Source organism: Lissotriton vulgaris, chromosome 12 (assembly GCF_964263255.1).
Source record: "Lissotriton vulgaris chromosome 12, aLisVul1.2, whole genome shotgun sequence".
In the NCBI taxonomy this organism is placed as follows: domain Eukaryota; kingdom Metazoa; phylum Chordata; class Amphibia; order Caudata; family Salamandridae; genus Lissotriton; species Lissotriton vulgaris.
The window spans coordinates 743,961,406-743,977,931 of record NC_141700.1 but is presented as its reverse complement, the minus strand read 5'-3'; the positions used below and the strand labels follow the sequence as shown (position 1 = coordinate 743,977,931).

Sequence of the window (16,526 nt, the reverse complement as noted above, 5' to 3'; positions counted from 1 at the left end):
TGAGAATATTGATCCATACAAGACTTTGATGGGAATCCTCAATCAGGGGTGACTCACGGTTACCGGTGTCTCACATTTTTGCGATATGGTTTGTTATCTCCACCTATAAATTTTTTGTTCCTACGCACACTAGTTGGCATAGGTACAGCATTAGAGAATCACCATAGGATTCTGATTTAGACCCCTAAGTTTGTTGTTTACAAACATAGAAATGTAGACAATTTTACCAAGATGTTAAGTAGAAAGATTTCTAGTTTTGTAAGCAGAATTTGTGCTTGGAAACACTGAAATTAAGAAAACTAATTACACTATGCCATTTCACAGATGTATTGGGAGAGGAGGTCATTTCAACACAAGACTGAAACCTCGCCAGAAGACAATGTCTCTATAGCTGAAATGTTAAGAAAGACTGGTAAGGAGACAGCAAGTGGGGTTTTTGAATTACCGGGGAAAAAAACAGATGCTACCTTAGAAATTCCTGAAGCACCACAAATACCACAAATAATAAGCTGTGAGAGCACTAAATCAAAAATAGATAAAGAAGCTGATAACGAAGTTGTGGCTCCGAGAGTATCAATGAAGGTGGAGTCCACTGTAACCTCAGTAAGGACCAAGTAGTGTCCAACAGGACTTCACTGGCTACACTACAGGTACAGTCGCAAAATATAAAAGACAACCTGATAGCCAACGATAAGGAGGAGGGGTCATCAGACAGGGGAGAGCTGCTTGAGATTGGAGCGACTGGTACGGATATAGCCCAAAATGAGGCTTTCTTCTCAGCCTCTGATGGTTTGGAATGGTCGGAGGAGGAGGATGAGGAGGGCGACTGCAGCTCCCTGGGGGATTCAGACAGTGATCTCGAATTAGAACACCCTGCAACAGCAAGGAAGACAGCAGTAGACTCAAATAAGGGCCAGAAGGATCCACGGTGCGAACTTAGCTGGGATCACACGACATCTGGTACTGCACAGGACAGCCCGAGCTGTGAAAGAACACAGATATCTCTATTAGAGACAATCCATCAAGAGATTTTAGCTCATAGAGAGGAGACACGCCAAGAAAACCGCAAATCGCAGGCAGCTATGAGAAAAATGAGGGGGGTCGTTAGGAAACTATCTAAGGCCTGCACTAACACTGGAGATAGAGTATCAAATTTGGAGGACAGGATTGTTTCTACAGAAGCAGAGGTCGAGGTCGCTGTGGCGAAAGTCAATGCTCAAAGCTCTCAGGTTGTTGACATCCAATGGAAGCTTGAGGCGATGGAGAACAGGCTACGTAGAAACAACCTAAGGGTCCTGGGAATTCCGGAGGGATCAGAAGGGTCGGACATAAGGTTATTCATGTTAAAACTCCTCAAGCAGGCTTTCCCAGAGCTAAGGGATTGGGCCTGGTCAAGAGAACTACAGAGAGTTCATCGTACCCCCTTCAGAGTAAAAAGGGGCATGAAAGCAGAGGATAAACCCAGGGCGATCTTGATATTCCTGGGAAACTTTAATTTACGACAAGCGATCTCCGAGCTGGCAAAACCAAATACCAAACGTGATGGCGAGGGGTTCTCTTTCTTTGTGAGACCTGACTTCTCCCATACGACGGTAGGAAGGCGTTGGCGCTTAAGGAACCTGATCAAGCCCTTTCAGGACAAAAAGATGCAAGCATTCTTAATAAACCCTGCGCAACTAAAAATCATTAATGAAGGGAAAACAGTGTTTTTTTCCTCTGAGATCAAGGCAAAGGAGTACTTAGACTCTGTCGGAAACTAACAGAAGACTTCGACTGTGACCAAAACATATACTCTATAATCTATATCTTACTGATCTCAAGACAATGGGTCGACTTGCTGGTTAACTGCGCGCTGCGTACTGGGAATTTTTGGTTGTCACTGATAGTTACTTTGGTGTTATGTTAATTAGCACTTATTTTGAGTGCAATTGTTTTGTCACGATTGTTGGTATTTCATAGCAGACTCTCATCGTAAGTACCGCACTCCATCACACGCTCAGCCAGATCTGAGCGCCTCACAGAGTAGGGAGGTTGGGGGGTGGAGGGTATAGGGGGGGACAGGGACGGAGGAGGGGGGCTGATGGGTGGGAGGTTGCTGGGAGGGAGGAGGGCGGAGGGGAGGGCGTGTGGGGGGGGTGAAAATCATGAAAAAAAGGAAACATTGCAATATGGAAATAAATCAAAGAGAGCAAATTAGGTTAAAAGAAACGTCCGGTATGTTTTTCATTGTGGGTAATTGTGTCCAAATAGATGACGAGCATTAGAATCTGTACACTGAATGTGGCTGGTTTAAATGATTGGAAGAAAAGACAGCGACTAGAATACTTGGTAAAATACCATAGAATAGACATCTTATGCCTCCAGGAAACCCACATTCCGTGGGCTAAGAGGAGCGTACTATTTTTAAGGGGTTTTGAATAAGTCGCTTGTTCAACCCAATCGTCAATGGTTAGAGGAGTTGCCATACTAGCAAAAACCACCTTGGGCAAGGCCAAAAAAGTGAGAACTGACAGCAATGGGAGATGGGCAATTGTTGAAATGGTGTTAGGCTTCTCAATTTGTGTAATCTATGGGTCAAATGACGATGATCCTGAAATTTTTGACTATTTAGAAACAGAGTTGGCCGGCTGGCCCACTCCCTTGGTGGTTACAGGAGATTTCAATATTTCCATAGACTGGGGTAACCGTACATCATACAAAGGACGAAAACCCCAAGTTTTTAGATCTCTCAAGGCTCTCATTAGATCACACGGGTTATTAGATGTATGGCAAACAAAAGAACCCCAGAATCCAGGATATACATATTTTTCATATCCGGCGCAATAATATTCAAAATTAGACTATATCCTGATATCCAATACAGAAATAGAGAAGGTTGAGATCATCAAACTGCCAAGAGTGCTTTCTGACCACAACCCCCTATTGCTTATATATAACTTGGGAAGAGGGGAGAGAGCTAAAACCTCTTGGTCTTTTGAACGGCGACTGCTTGCAGATGATAGGTTTGTTGAACATATGAATAAGTGGACGGAAGAATACTTTGCAGCAAACAGGTACAGTGCATCACGAAATGGGGTCTGGGAGGCTTTTAAAGCTGCACTGAGAGGTGAGACGATTAGCTGCTCCTCAAGACTCAGGAAGGAGGATAGGATGGAGGTAGAGAAACTCATGGGTAAACTCTCCACTGCGGAAGTACAACATATCACAGTTATCGCCACTGGAGGAGATGGTAATGAAAGCCATAATGTTTTGCTGACCATCAAAGCTAATATACAGAGGGAAGTAACACAAAGGGCAGTAAGGGACTTTCAAACTTCTAGAGTAAAGAGGTATGAAACGGGAGAGCAAGCGGGTAGAGCCCTCGCACTTCGGCTAAGACAAGAAAAGTCAAAAAAACACATTGCACTTATTGATGAAAATGGTAACACATTCACAGAAACTAAGGATGTTTTAAAAGTATTTCATAATTTTTATAAAGAACTATATGATGCGGGAAATAGTGGGAACAAGCAAGGACAAAGTTACCCAGATAACGGTCCGTGTTTGAATGAGGTAACTAGAACGGACCTTGACAAAGATATATCTTATGCTGAAGTGCTGTCTGCCCTGAGAGAATAAGCCCCAGGTAAAGCCGCTGGCCCCGATGGGATACCGCTGGAAATGTACAAAGCCTTAGAGCATGTGATTATACCAATGTTAGTTGATTTGTTTAATGGTATCCTGTACTCCGGTGTTGTGCCCGACTCATGGAGGGAAACGAACATTGTAATCTTCCACAAGAAAGGCAAGCCAGCTGAGAAGCCAGGCTCATATCGGCCGATATCCCTGATCAATGCCGTCACTAAGCTCTATTCAAAGATCTGGGCTAAGCGACTAGGCAGGATTATGGCGACCTCGTCTCCCCATGGCAGCACGGGTTTGTCCCTGGTCGGGGGACAACCGACCATACTTGTAGAGCTATAGGTCTGTTTGATGCCCAGAATGCCACGGGGGGGAGATTGCGATGATCCTACTGGATGCCGAGAAGGCGTTTGATCGGGTGGATTGGGGCTTTCTCTGGGGGATATTGGCAGGTAGAGGATTTGGGGAGAAAGTCATCAGGGCACTTAGAGCCATGTATATGGACCCGATCGCGGTAGTAGTGGCTATGGGGGAAAAATCTGATATATTCTTTATAAAGAGAGGGATACGTCAGGGTTGTCCCTGCTCCCCTATCCTGTTCTCTTTATATATCGATCCCTTCATCCAGAAAATATTAGAAAATCCAAATATTCCCCCGGTGATATTTAATGGATATACAAACAAATTATTAGCATATGCTGATGATTTAGCCGTAATTACAACAGACCCCCAACAGACTTTACCTATTTTGGTAGAAATGGCAAAGATCTTTGGACTGAGCTCTGGGTACCTCCTAAATGAATCCAAGACTCAAATAATCTGTTCAAAAAATATTGTAAAGTCTGATACCCGCTTTGTGGATTCTGCGGTTTATCTAGGGGTAAAAATCGATGCATCGGTGGAGAAAATAGTAGAAGAAAATTATCTCCCATTAATTAAAAATATAGAGACAGAACTGAGAAGAATTGATGTTTTACATCTTTCTTTGGTTGGTAGGGTAAACGCTCTAAAGATGGTAATGTTTCCAAAAGTCCTGTACTTATTTAGGGCGATACCACTTTTGGTAGAAGATAAAATATTGAACAAATTGGAATCAGCCTTTATAAAATTCATATGGCATTACGGCAAGATCAGACGCTCTACCAATCTTATGTCATTACCAAGGGAAAGGGGCGGAATGACACTTCCAAATCTTAGACTATACCACTGGTTGTGCCTCCTAAAACAAATGTCTATATTACTCCAGACTAATACCAACCCTGTTGAGGGGAACCTCGATCTTGGGACTCAAGGCCCTCCCCCACTGTATGAATTGTTGTTAGGAAAAAATGCCACAGGACTTTTGCTCCGCAAAGTAGAGCGTAGGTTTTATAAAAAGGCGCGTTTTAAGACCTTATTAGGGGCATGGTCTTTGTGGAAATCCATCCTGAAACATTTTAAAGTCCCTAAAGTAAATTCATATCATCTACTGGCCAATTCTTGTCTCTTTCCACAATTGAGGTCAGATAGAAGTCTCCAGGAATGGAAGCGAATGGGGATTAAGAGTATTGAAGATTTAATGGAGGGAGATAAGATAAGAGGGTTTGAGGACGTGCAAAAGGTAGTTAACATCCCAAGTACCCATTGGCTTTTATATGAACAAATAGCCCGCACCTTGCGAGGCCTTAGACCTAAATTAAAGCCCAAAATAGATATTACGGTATTGGAGGTATTGGATAGAGGCTGCAGAAAGATTAAAACATTATATAATCTACTAATAAATAAGATTCAAGATGACATCGAGAAAACAGAGAGCGGTTGGGCCATGAAACTGAATAACCCCGATGTCGATCTTGATCTTTCTATAGAACTGAATAAAAAGCTCTTTTGGACCTCAAATTTACAGGCTCAGCACTTTAAGACATTATTTAAGCTGTATCATACCCCGTCAAAATTATTTGAGTGGGGTGTTAGACAGGACGACTGCTGCCCTAGATGTGGCTCACACCAAGCAGATATAATTCACATGTTCGTCTCTTGTGTGAGATTAGGCCCTCTTAAAGAGGAGATTTCCAAATTCTGGGAAGGGCTGCTAGGTCATAAGATCGATCTATCCCCGACATTGGTATTGATAGGCACGGATTCAAAATTGGGTCTTGAAAAAGATGAGGAAGCCCTTGTCTTTCTGTCAGTAGCGGTTATGTGAATTCTGATCACGGCAAATTGGAAGGATGAAAACGCCCCCTCTTTTCAGATGTGGTTATCAAGACTTCTTTGCATCCATAATATTGAGTCCTGTCTGTATGAGTTCAAAGGAGTTAAAAAACGAGAGATGGGAAGACGTATATGGGCACCCATACTGAATTGGAGGGAAGACAGAACTGTTACATGAATAGTACTTGACTATATTTTTTCTTTTTAACATTGTATCTCTATGTAATTATCTTAACTGTTATTAGTATTCTAGCCACTTATTATAAATTATTACTATGAATTGAACTTATATCTATTTGGAATAACCCATCTATTTATGTCGTCTTATGTACATATTTGATTCTAATGCTCTATTTGTGCTTATTTAAAGGATTAAGATGTATATTGCAATGAACATTCAATAAAAAAAACAATAAAAAAAAAAGAAGCCAATCACTGTGCCTCCTGTTGCTATTGTGGCTTGAATTGGCTATTTCAAACTATTTCTAGCAGACAGTTTTCTTACTTGCCAGGGTTGGAATTCCAATACACTCGCACAGGCTCCATCATATGAGGGTCCTCCCGGTGCTTGGCATGCACTGAGATCATGTAAAGCTACTGAGATGGCGTAAACCGCCCTATACACATTGTATGTGAATCTTGGGCGGGTGACATCATTGTAGATGCCACTGATGCTATCAATCCTCTCTGCCCCTGTGCATGACTTTGTGTTGTTATCCCACAAACCCGTCAGTACTTCTGGATCTTGCCACCTGCAACCAAATGCTGTTGCCCAGAATGTTTTAAAATAGCTATCGTCAGGAAAATCTGAAGGATGGGCATTGTTTACATATTCCTTGAATCCTGGCATCTCTCCACTGTAAATCGTAAGTCCAATTGTGCCAGAGAGGATATTAAAATACTTGTCTGCAGATAGGAGAGCTGATGTTGACCAGGCTTCACTGGCAATGAATGTCTTCCCAGTTATATTCTGTCTCACTATTTCATCAAACAGAGGAACTAAATGGGAATCAAGGCCAAATACGACCACAGCGTTAGCTGCTGATTTTTGTAGTATCTGGACAATATGAGGTACATTCCTATCTGCTCTGGTGAGGATGATGTTCTCAGCGAAGGCCACACAAACTCCAGCTTCAAGAAGTTCTCTCTGTAGTATTTCAGCTCCAAGATGGCCGTAGTCATTGTCTTCTGTAATAACACCGACCCAGGTCCAATCAAAGTAAATTACCAACTGAGCCAGTCCGCGGGACTGGAAGAAATCACTTGGAATGGTCCGGAAGAAGGAAGGAAACTGGTTCCGGTCACTCAGGACTGGACTAGTTGCAAAATAGCTGATCTGTGAAAATAGAAATGTAAACAATTTTACCAAGATGCTAAGTAGAAAGATTTCTAGTTTTTTAAGCAGAATTTGTGCTTGGAAACACTTCCATGAAATTAAGAAAACTCATTACACTATGCCATTTCACAGATGTATTGGGAGAGGAGGTCAATTCAACAGAAGACTGAAATCTCGCCAGAAGACAATGTTGGTTTTCTTCGTACTAAAGAGGGACCAGGGGTTCATTCAATTAATTTTACTATAAAATATATGGACATAAGTTGGCAATATGAAAGGATGGAGAAGAAAAACATAAACATGGTCTAGACTTGAAAAGCTCACTTAATAAGGAAATTAAGAGAGCATGCTTGTTTCTGTCATCAGGACAAGCATTATAATGCACTTGGCTTGAATCGACTGATGGGGTAACGATTAAACAGTTTCATGGGTTCTATGAGAATAAAATCCTGATTGTTTATCATTGTATAGGTTTGCATCTGATGATTTGCATTCACCAGGATTAACCAGATTTCTAAGTGAGTTGAGCAAGAAGGGCATTCTTGGTCACATTCACTCATAGTTATGCAAGCTGCTAGCAAAGATAACACCTAGAACTGGAAAGCAATGGATTGTATGCCAGAATCTTTCTGTGTACCACAAACACCTTGCTGATGAGTAAAGTGCTTGTGTTTCTGTGCAAGTTAAGTCATTGAAACTAATATAGAAATAAAGGTAATACATGCCCACTTGGGCTGGATGGTAATGCACTTTACCAACTGTATTTACCTATGAATATAACTGACACCAGCGTGATGCAAAAGTTGTGCTATAATTGTTTGACCCGTTACAATATGAAATACATGTGGGCCACTTAAGTTTAGGGGACTACAAAAGAGATTGGATATTGTTCACAAGTGGGTATTTGGAATTTTATGAATTTGCATCTTTGAGGAGTTATACTTCTGATTATTACATCCTAATTTAACAAGATATATTACAGCATTAGGCATGCATAAAATGTTGAGATTAGAAACCATTGTTACATTTTTCTATTGATCCTCTGAAGTTTATATTTGTTGTAACACAGTAAGATGGCCGCCACAGATTTCGGTTAGATCACCATGGTGCAAGTGTGCCTGCGCCGGCGCATGGCAGCTGTTTCTGCGCCAGCGCAGGGGAGAGCACAGGAATGCGACATATCATTGTAGATATGTCGCATTCCTGTGCTCTGAAAGTGCCACAGCTTGGCGCAGCCAAAGGGCTTGCGGTGCAGCGCTGCAGTGCTTTCTTGTAGGTCTGCCCGATAGTGTCCATCAGCCTGGTTTATGCAGCAGCGTCCCTATTTCCCCCTTCAGATCGACTGGGCCCTTATTTAAAAGCTAATTTCCTAATTTAAAAAGATAGCTCCTGCCTCAAACAAACACGAGGTAGGTTGAAAGAGTTTTAAATCAGAGATGCAGAGTATTAAATGCAATAATGCTGCTTTGTCACTCACTGAAGCCTTAATTCATTAGCCCCGGGACCAAGCAGTTTGGGCAGTGGTGCAGGCCTGAGTCTGTGGGTGGCGAGGCCCAAACTGGTCATCGTGCCCCCTCAGCATGGACCCCACAGTGGGTGGGGGTTTGGCAGTATCCCTTGCCTCATTTAACCACCCATGCTAATCTCTCTAATCCACCTGAGATCTGCCTGAAGGCTGCAAAGAATTGCCGCCCAAATGCTTTAAAGCTACTCTTCATCTGCTCGCCCACCCCTGGGAGGGGCGCACATGCCCCGGGCTCCCCTTTTAATTCGAGACCTCTATTAGCATTTTTTGCATGGCAGTGTTTGAATAAAGATTAAAGGGGCACTTTAATCCATTCCACCTCATTTACAACATGAATATATTTGTGAGCAAAGGCATTAGAAGGTTTGCTTAATTTGCACCATTTTTCTACACAATTGAAATAATGTACCCTATTGCTTTCAGGGAAGAGTGTTTCTGTTATCCTTCTTTCATCTGGATGGCATGCTGTTGGTTTACTACTCAGAGATAACCTAATTGTAAAAATATTTATTTGATTGCTTAACTTTATTACTGGAAGAGGTGTGGCGCAGCGGTCAGGGTGACTGACTCTGGAACCCAGGGATCACGGCTCGATTCCTGGCACCGGCGGCTGAGACTCTAGGCAATAGCTTGGTTAATCTTCCTGATAGCCCCAAGTGCCTTGACACCTTTCGGTAATTGTTTGCGCTTTACAAATACTGGACATTTACATTTATTGTGGTTCATGCTTCCATTCCAAAATTCAGACCAAGAAATCACACCTCGAGGTTAGTGCAGAACTCAAATACTTTAAAGGTAACCTAATTTATTTGTGACTGGAGCTAAATGGCCACACACCACACCTTTAGTGTTTGGCGGTCTTTACTGCTCTGTGTTTTGGAGAAACAAAGAATGCATGAATTACAAGCAGTCAATGCTCTTGAGTAGATCCTGTAGATTAAACAATGTGTATATGGAGAATACCGACATCTTGTGTTTTATTGAGAAAAGCAGTGGTGACTGCACATATTTTTTTTTTCAATTTTGCTGCCGATTTGTATATCCAACCGCACTTTTCTGGCAAAATTGAAGAAAAAAAATGTTTTTAACCCTGTGCACCAGAGCTAAGAGGTCAGGATATTCCTAGCCTTCCCCATTTCTCAAATTTTAACCTTTTCTCAGGGTTTCAGCTAAGGAGAGTCCCAAAATTCCTGGATGGCAGTCAATCGGATCTCAGCATGAGATCGGGAGCATTCACGGATCCTCCACGGCCACAGTTGTATATCTGAGAAACCTTTAAATTTCTCTGTAATTCCCAAACAGATTTACACCATTTAAAAGAAGAGTGCTCTCTGGACCAAGAGCTACCTTTCTGCCAAATTGTGTGGAATTCCGTCCAGCGGTTCAGGCTGTAGTACTGTGTAAAATCTCTTTTGGAATTATCATTGTAAACACATTTCCCCATCTTTTTCTCTGTCAATGTTTGACAAATCATCCCAAAAACTTTCAATCAATCAATCAATCATTTGTAGAGCGCACTAATCACCCATGAGGGTCTCAAGAAGCTGAAGGGGGGGTGCAGCTACTGCTCAAACAGCCAGGTTTTGAGAAGTCTCCTAAAAGTCAGCAGGTCCTGGGTCTGTCGCAGGTGTGTGGGCATGGTGTTCCATGTCTTGCTGGCGAGGTAGGAGAAATATCTGCTATCGGTGGAGGTCCTGTCGATGCGTTGAACGGTGGTGAGGGCGAGGTCGGAGGAGTGAAGCTGGTGATTTGGGATGTAGAAGATGAGAAATCTGTTGAGGTATGCTGGTCTGGCGTTGTGGAGTGCTTTGTGAGCGTGGGTGAGGAGCCTGAAGGTGATCCTCTTGTTGACTGGGAGGTGGGATATGTCGAGGATGAGGCATCCAGAGGCGTTCTGTATGCCTTGGAGTCTTTTCTGGAGTTTGGCCGGTGTTCCCACTTAGAGGGCTTTGCCGTAGTGCAGATCTTGCAGAGGATGCGGAGGGAGTTGAATCAGGAGGAGGAGATGGCATTGACTTGCTGGGTAATTGAGAGCGATGAGTCCAGGATGAACCCCAGGTTTGTTGGTCAAAAGTCATCCTAGGTGGAGGGGTGGATCCAAGGACTAGGACCTCTGTCTAGTATCCACCTTCAACTAGAATCTTGAAATGAATCTTCGAATATTTGTGTAGAATGGCCGGGCCCACTTGGGCAGAATTGAGTTTAAGGCCGAAATATCTGAGACGATGTGTTCAATGCGAACAATCAAAAGAACGCACATCGCTCGCGTCTAACTGACAAAGTATTTTACAAAATTTAAAAATGTTTGGGACATTTAATTTATGTTTAAACCTTCACATGACATTGTAATACACATTACAAAACTTTATTGATTTGACGTTAACAGACACGAGTGTAACTAAGTATGTTGTTTATGTTTATGACCACGTGCACGTTTACAATGAGACTATGTCTCTTTAAAAACAAGAATGGCAACAATGTAACTTCACCCGTGAACAAGAAGTGAAGAAACTTCGAAACGCGTTGGGTGTTTCTTGTGCCAAATAAACGCGCTTAAAGAAATTGTGGCTATGGCTCTGGTCCTTCTGGGACAACCTGAGAAGGGCTAGGGGGTCAGGGGTTCTCTACCCTGCCCCCTTTTCGCGTTTTCAACTCTTGTTTTGTGCTCTCTTGTGCCTCAGTTCTACTGAGAAACAAGATGGCTGCTCAGGTGGTACCAGAAGGATATTAACATGTATAAACGTTATTCGCTAATAGAATTAGCATTTACAAAACCTTTGACATTTTTTGAAAAATAATATAGGTTTCACGCCTGATATAGTTGGGAATTAGCATTTAAAAAACCTTGGAAATTCACTGAATAAACCATAGATTTAAGGCCTTATATAGTTAGGAATTAGCATTTCAAAAACCTTGCAAATTCACTTAAAAAACCATAGGTTTCAGGCCTTATATAGTTAGGAATTAGCATTTAAAAAACCTTTGAAATTCACTGAAAAAACCATAGGTTTCAGGCCTTATATAGTAAGGAATTCCCATCACCAACAGTCCACCGTCCCACCCCAGCAATTCCATATTAATCTTATCAATAATCATAGGCTTATCTATATTTGAGCCATACACTACACAGAACGTGTATTTACTATCTTCAACCAACAGCTGTGCAATGGCATATCTCCCATTTTTATCTGAATAAGTCCTAATAATCTCAGTTCAAATTTGTTCATGCTGTAGGATTGCAACGCCTCATATTGAAGTGTTTAGCTCAGAACTAACAACTACGTCGTAGCCTAATTGTTTAGTTAATTGTGGTCCTTATATGTGATATGTGTCTCTGAGAGTAGTACTATATGTGGGTTATACATTCTTAATTCTTCAAAGACCTGCTATTCAATCCGGCCACATTCCAGGCTAAACATTTTATTCTATCCATTCCAGTAAACACAAAAGTTTCCCCGCCTCTTTCCCACACATCCCTCCTTCTGCGTCATGAATTAAGTACAAAAAATGAAGAATAAAAACTAAGAAAAAAGCACAAAAATATACCAAGAATAGCATAAGCCAAGAGTTCCAGCTGCTAGTTTTCACTCTATCTATTTCCCTCATGTCATTTTTATAAATTTTTACCCCTGACCCCCCACCCCCCGCATTACCCCGTACACCTCCCTCCCACACCCACTCCTTCTCCATAGAGGAGGATTCCTCTGCCTAAACAGCTGCCGTTGGTTTTGGCAGCCATAGGAGATCCAGCAGTTGTGACCCCTCCTCTCTTCCAAATTTTCATCATATTAGTACCTTAGATAATGCTGTATATGTTTTTTTTATAGGAATATGCATATTCCGCTTCACAGCATAGATTTAACAGAAGGAAACCCCCAGCAAATTAAATTAAAGTGCCATATAAGCTTATAACATTTGTCCCCCACAGGGTTACAAACAGCAGGCGTCTGTATTCTATCCTGCTAATTTCTCTGCTGCTTCTGCCCGCCATTCGGTTAGCATGTTTTCAGCCTCTTGATAGTCCGAGAAAAAGAATATACGACCATCCTTAAGTACTTTCAGCCCTGCCGGCTATTGGAGAAACTCTTGCCCTCCAAGAGCCTTAATTGGATCGATATACTGTCGCAATTTCCAGCGTTTCTCCATAGTTATCTTGCTGAGATCCGACCTGACAAAAAAAGTTACTGATTCAGTGGTAAATGGATTATTAGGGTGCGCCTTCAATGACACTGTTTGTCTTAACAGAAAATTCCTGACGTAAATCAGGAATGGCCGAGGATATTGACTGCCCTTTTTTCGTTGTGTTAATGAAAGTCTATGTACCCTTTGCAATTGTGAATCCCAGTCCCAATCAGAGAGATCTGGGAACACCTTTTGAAATAGTTGGATGACCTACGCTCTTGGATCTCCCCCCTCCGCCCCTTCTGAAATACCAAAAAGTCGAAGGTTTTGTCTTCTTTGTCAGTTTTCCATGTCCTCTACTTTAGCTTGGAGACTTGCGATCTGGGCATCATGTTTGTTTACACAGACTTCTAAATTAGAGGTCAATTCTTCAGTATCCACCACCCTTTGTTGGAGCTCTGCCATCTCTTGCGTCAAGCCCCCCAATTTGCTTGCCAACTCATGCAATGAGTACTGCATCTTCTTATTATCTTTCAAAACTTGTGAGTAATGTTGCTGTAATTCATATCTCTACTCACTAAGGACTTTAACTATCAGGCCCAGTGATGCATCCTCTTGGCTAGCCCCGTTATCTATCCGTGATTGTGATTGTGGAGCCAGTTGACTCAGGTCCCTGATCTGATTATCTCTATCTCTCTTACTAGTAATGCCATTGACAGGTGATGTAGCGGGGATTGTGATTTGGTCTGATAGGTCTTGCTTAGGGCTATCAGATACTGTTGCTGACGTTGTTTCTACTATGTTACCATTCAGAGGTGTACCTTCTGGTGAGACAGAACCTGATACCTGATGTGTCATCGGCTAAACACCGCCCTTTGCTTGCACCCACTTCTGCAGAAGGCTATTATCCGCTTTAGCTTTGATTTTAGCTGCCGATTGCACACACACCATTTTTTTTAACTTTGTTCTTAGATTTCCCCCTACCTTTCTTCCCTGCCGAGCCTTTATTTATTTCAGTGGGAGTTCTACTTATAGTGTCTTCCAGTTCTTTGAATTCATCATCCGGAACCGACTCCGCACATGAGTCTGCACAAGTCTGCATTTTCAGTCACGCTATCAATGGCAGCACCCATCTTTGCCCCAACTCCGAGATCCAGTCTGTAGTTGCCTTAGAATAGGGTGTCTGAAGATTTAGTGAGCTTAGCGTATTCGATATTGCATCTGGCAGGTCTGTCTCATTGTCTACATCAAGCATTCCACAATAGTCCAAAGATATTATATGGTCTTCCCCTATGAGCTCCGCTACCAATGCCAACTTATCAGCTATTGCCTTTGGATCTTTGACCTGGACTTTGATCTGTACTTTGGTTGTCTCTTCTGTCCCTTTAGCAAAGGCCGGAGTAGGGGTATTGCCTGAATTTGAGACTAAAGCTAAGACTGAAGCTAGGGCGAGATCTGGATCTAGGGCTAAAGTCCCATTATGGCCTGAGTCGTTTTCGCCCTGTAGTGAGTTTATATTGCTCAGCTGAGTCATTATAGCTGGAGTTGAGACTGCAACAGCATTGCTCTGAGCGGCTGTCCTCTGCTCTTTCTCTTTCACTGTCTCCTTAATATTCTGGGCACCAGAGTTCTCAGGCCCCCCCTTTTGAAGTTGCACATTACAAGCAGACGAGCTGCTAGGAGTCTGAGCTGTTTTCTTTTCCCCCGCCGTAGCATCTTCTGCTCCATTTGCACTAATTTCGACATTAATAGTGATTGTCTTACCTGCTCACGTTGTCCTGGCTTGGTTCTTCGGCACCATCTCTAGCTGTAGTGGAGCCAAGGTCCCAGCCCCCTTCGATACTTGCAGTATGGTGGGAACATCTGTGATCACCAGCTGTGGTAGGTCAGACGCCGACCGACCCGAAACTCGCACCACTGGTAGCCGCGCAACCTGCAGCAGCCTCCAAACGCAGGGCCCACCCGTCCACCACATCCACCTCTCCCTGCTCTAGCTAGAACGCCACACAGCATTGCAGTATGCTGCGTCCAATGTCTGACGCCCAGCGCTGTCTGATGTCGGGTGAAATCTACTATCATAACTCAGAGTGCTCTGTTGAGCTGCCAGTGCCGTTTCCACCTGCCTAGCATGGTCAAGTGGCTGCTGCTTGTTCCTGCCACCTCCACCAAGCATGTCCAAATTCCATGCCCCATCCCCTCTCTCCTGTCTTCTGTTGTCCATTTTGCTGCCACTCCCTTCTGCCCTCCATGCTCTGTTTTGCTGCAACTGCACCTCTTGCCTCCCCTGTGTGGTCTGCTGTGAAGCCTCTTCCTCTCATCTTTGTTTGTGTATGTCCAGCCCTACCCCTCCCTTATGTCCTCCATGGTCCTTTGTGCATGCCCCTGTCCCCTCCCCCAAGCCCATCATGGCCGTTGTGCTGCCACTAACCCTTCTGCTTGCCATGCCTGGTCTTCTGCACTGCCACATCCTCTCTCACCTGCCTTATTTAGTCAGTTTGCTGCCCCTGACCCCCCACCTTTCCTCCAAAGTCTGTGTGTATGCCATTATGGTCTCACTTGTGCCCTCCATGGTGTGTTGTGCTTCCAGTGCCCATCCCTCCCGCCCCCACTGTCAGCTTGCTACTCCTGCCTTTCCCCCTTGCCCCAGGTCTCCAATTTCTACATGTAGATACCTATCCCCTCCCTCCTGCCTTGTCTGGTCCTTGTCGTGCCCCTGCTTCTCCCTCCTACCCTTCATGGTCTGTTGTGCTGCAACTGTCCCTCCTGTCTGTGCTGTATTGCCAGCTTGTTTCCCTTGCTTCTTTCCCCTCTGCTCTCTGTTGTCAATGCGCATGGCACTGTCCCTTTCCTATTGCTTTCCATGGTCTGTTGTGCTGCACTGCCATCCCACTTTCCCTGTGTGGTATATTGTGCTGCTGCAACACCAGATGCTTGCTCTGTAAGGTCAGTTTGGTGCCCATGTCCCTCTTCCTCCTGTCCATTCTTATTGGAGTTCAAGTCTCTACCCCATATCTCCTGCCCTCCGTGATCCAATGTACCTTATTTGCCAACATTATGAATATGGTAAGAAAGTGATTTTGAAAATGAAATACTGGGGAATTGATTTTCTCGATTGAATCACATTAAAGAAGAGGAGCTTTTAGGCAGGAGACCGATAAAAAAAAGCCCTTTTGGACTTAAAAATATTGGGAGTCTCCTGCCTGAATTGGGTCTGTTGAGATGTGCGGGTGTACTGCCACTACCGCTTCCTTCTGAACTCAATGGTCTTTCATGTTGCCAGAGGCCCTTTTGCCTGTACTGCATGGTTGGTTTGCTGCTGCACTTGCCCCCCTCTCTTCTGCCCTCCATGGTCGATTGTGTTGCAACTGACCCTCCCATCTGCCCAACTTGGTCAACTTATTGCCTCTGCACCATCCTCCATAAGAAAGTCTTATTCCCAGAGAAATTATAGGTAGTGCTCTAAACAACTAAAATGAGGACATATTTTCTGAGTTCTCAAATATCAAGAAAGCACTATTAAATATTTTGCTATGTTTTTGTTATTTTTATATAGTTCATCACTAGATTATTTGTTACATTTAAATCAGTGGATGTGGTGTTATGGCCAGAGCTACAGACTTTCCAACTGGGGAACCAGGTTTGAGTTTCAGTGTCAGCTCAACAGCCTCTGATTCTGAACAAATCAGTCAATTTCCCCATGTCTAAAAACAAATTGAATTTGTCCTTGAG

At 43.3% G+C, this 16,526-nt stretch overlaps 1 protein-coding gene across 1 annotated transcript in view; it reads right to left on the bottom strand.

Moving 5' to 3' along the window:
* The window catches only part of LOC147678536 (extracellular calcium-sensing receptor-like), a 121,429-nt gene that overhangs the window by 29,168 nt on the left and 75,735 nt on the right, over positions 1-16,526 (bottom strand). The window contains exon 3 of the mRNA XM_086945680.1: positions 6,320-7,150. Coding sequence (XP_086801806.1) covers positions 6,320-7,150 — 831 coding nt within the window. The remainder of the gene's footprint in view (positions 1-6,319; positions 7,151-16,526) is intronic.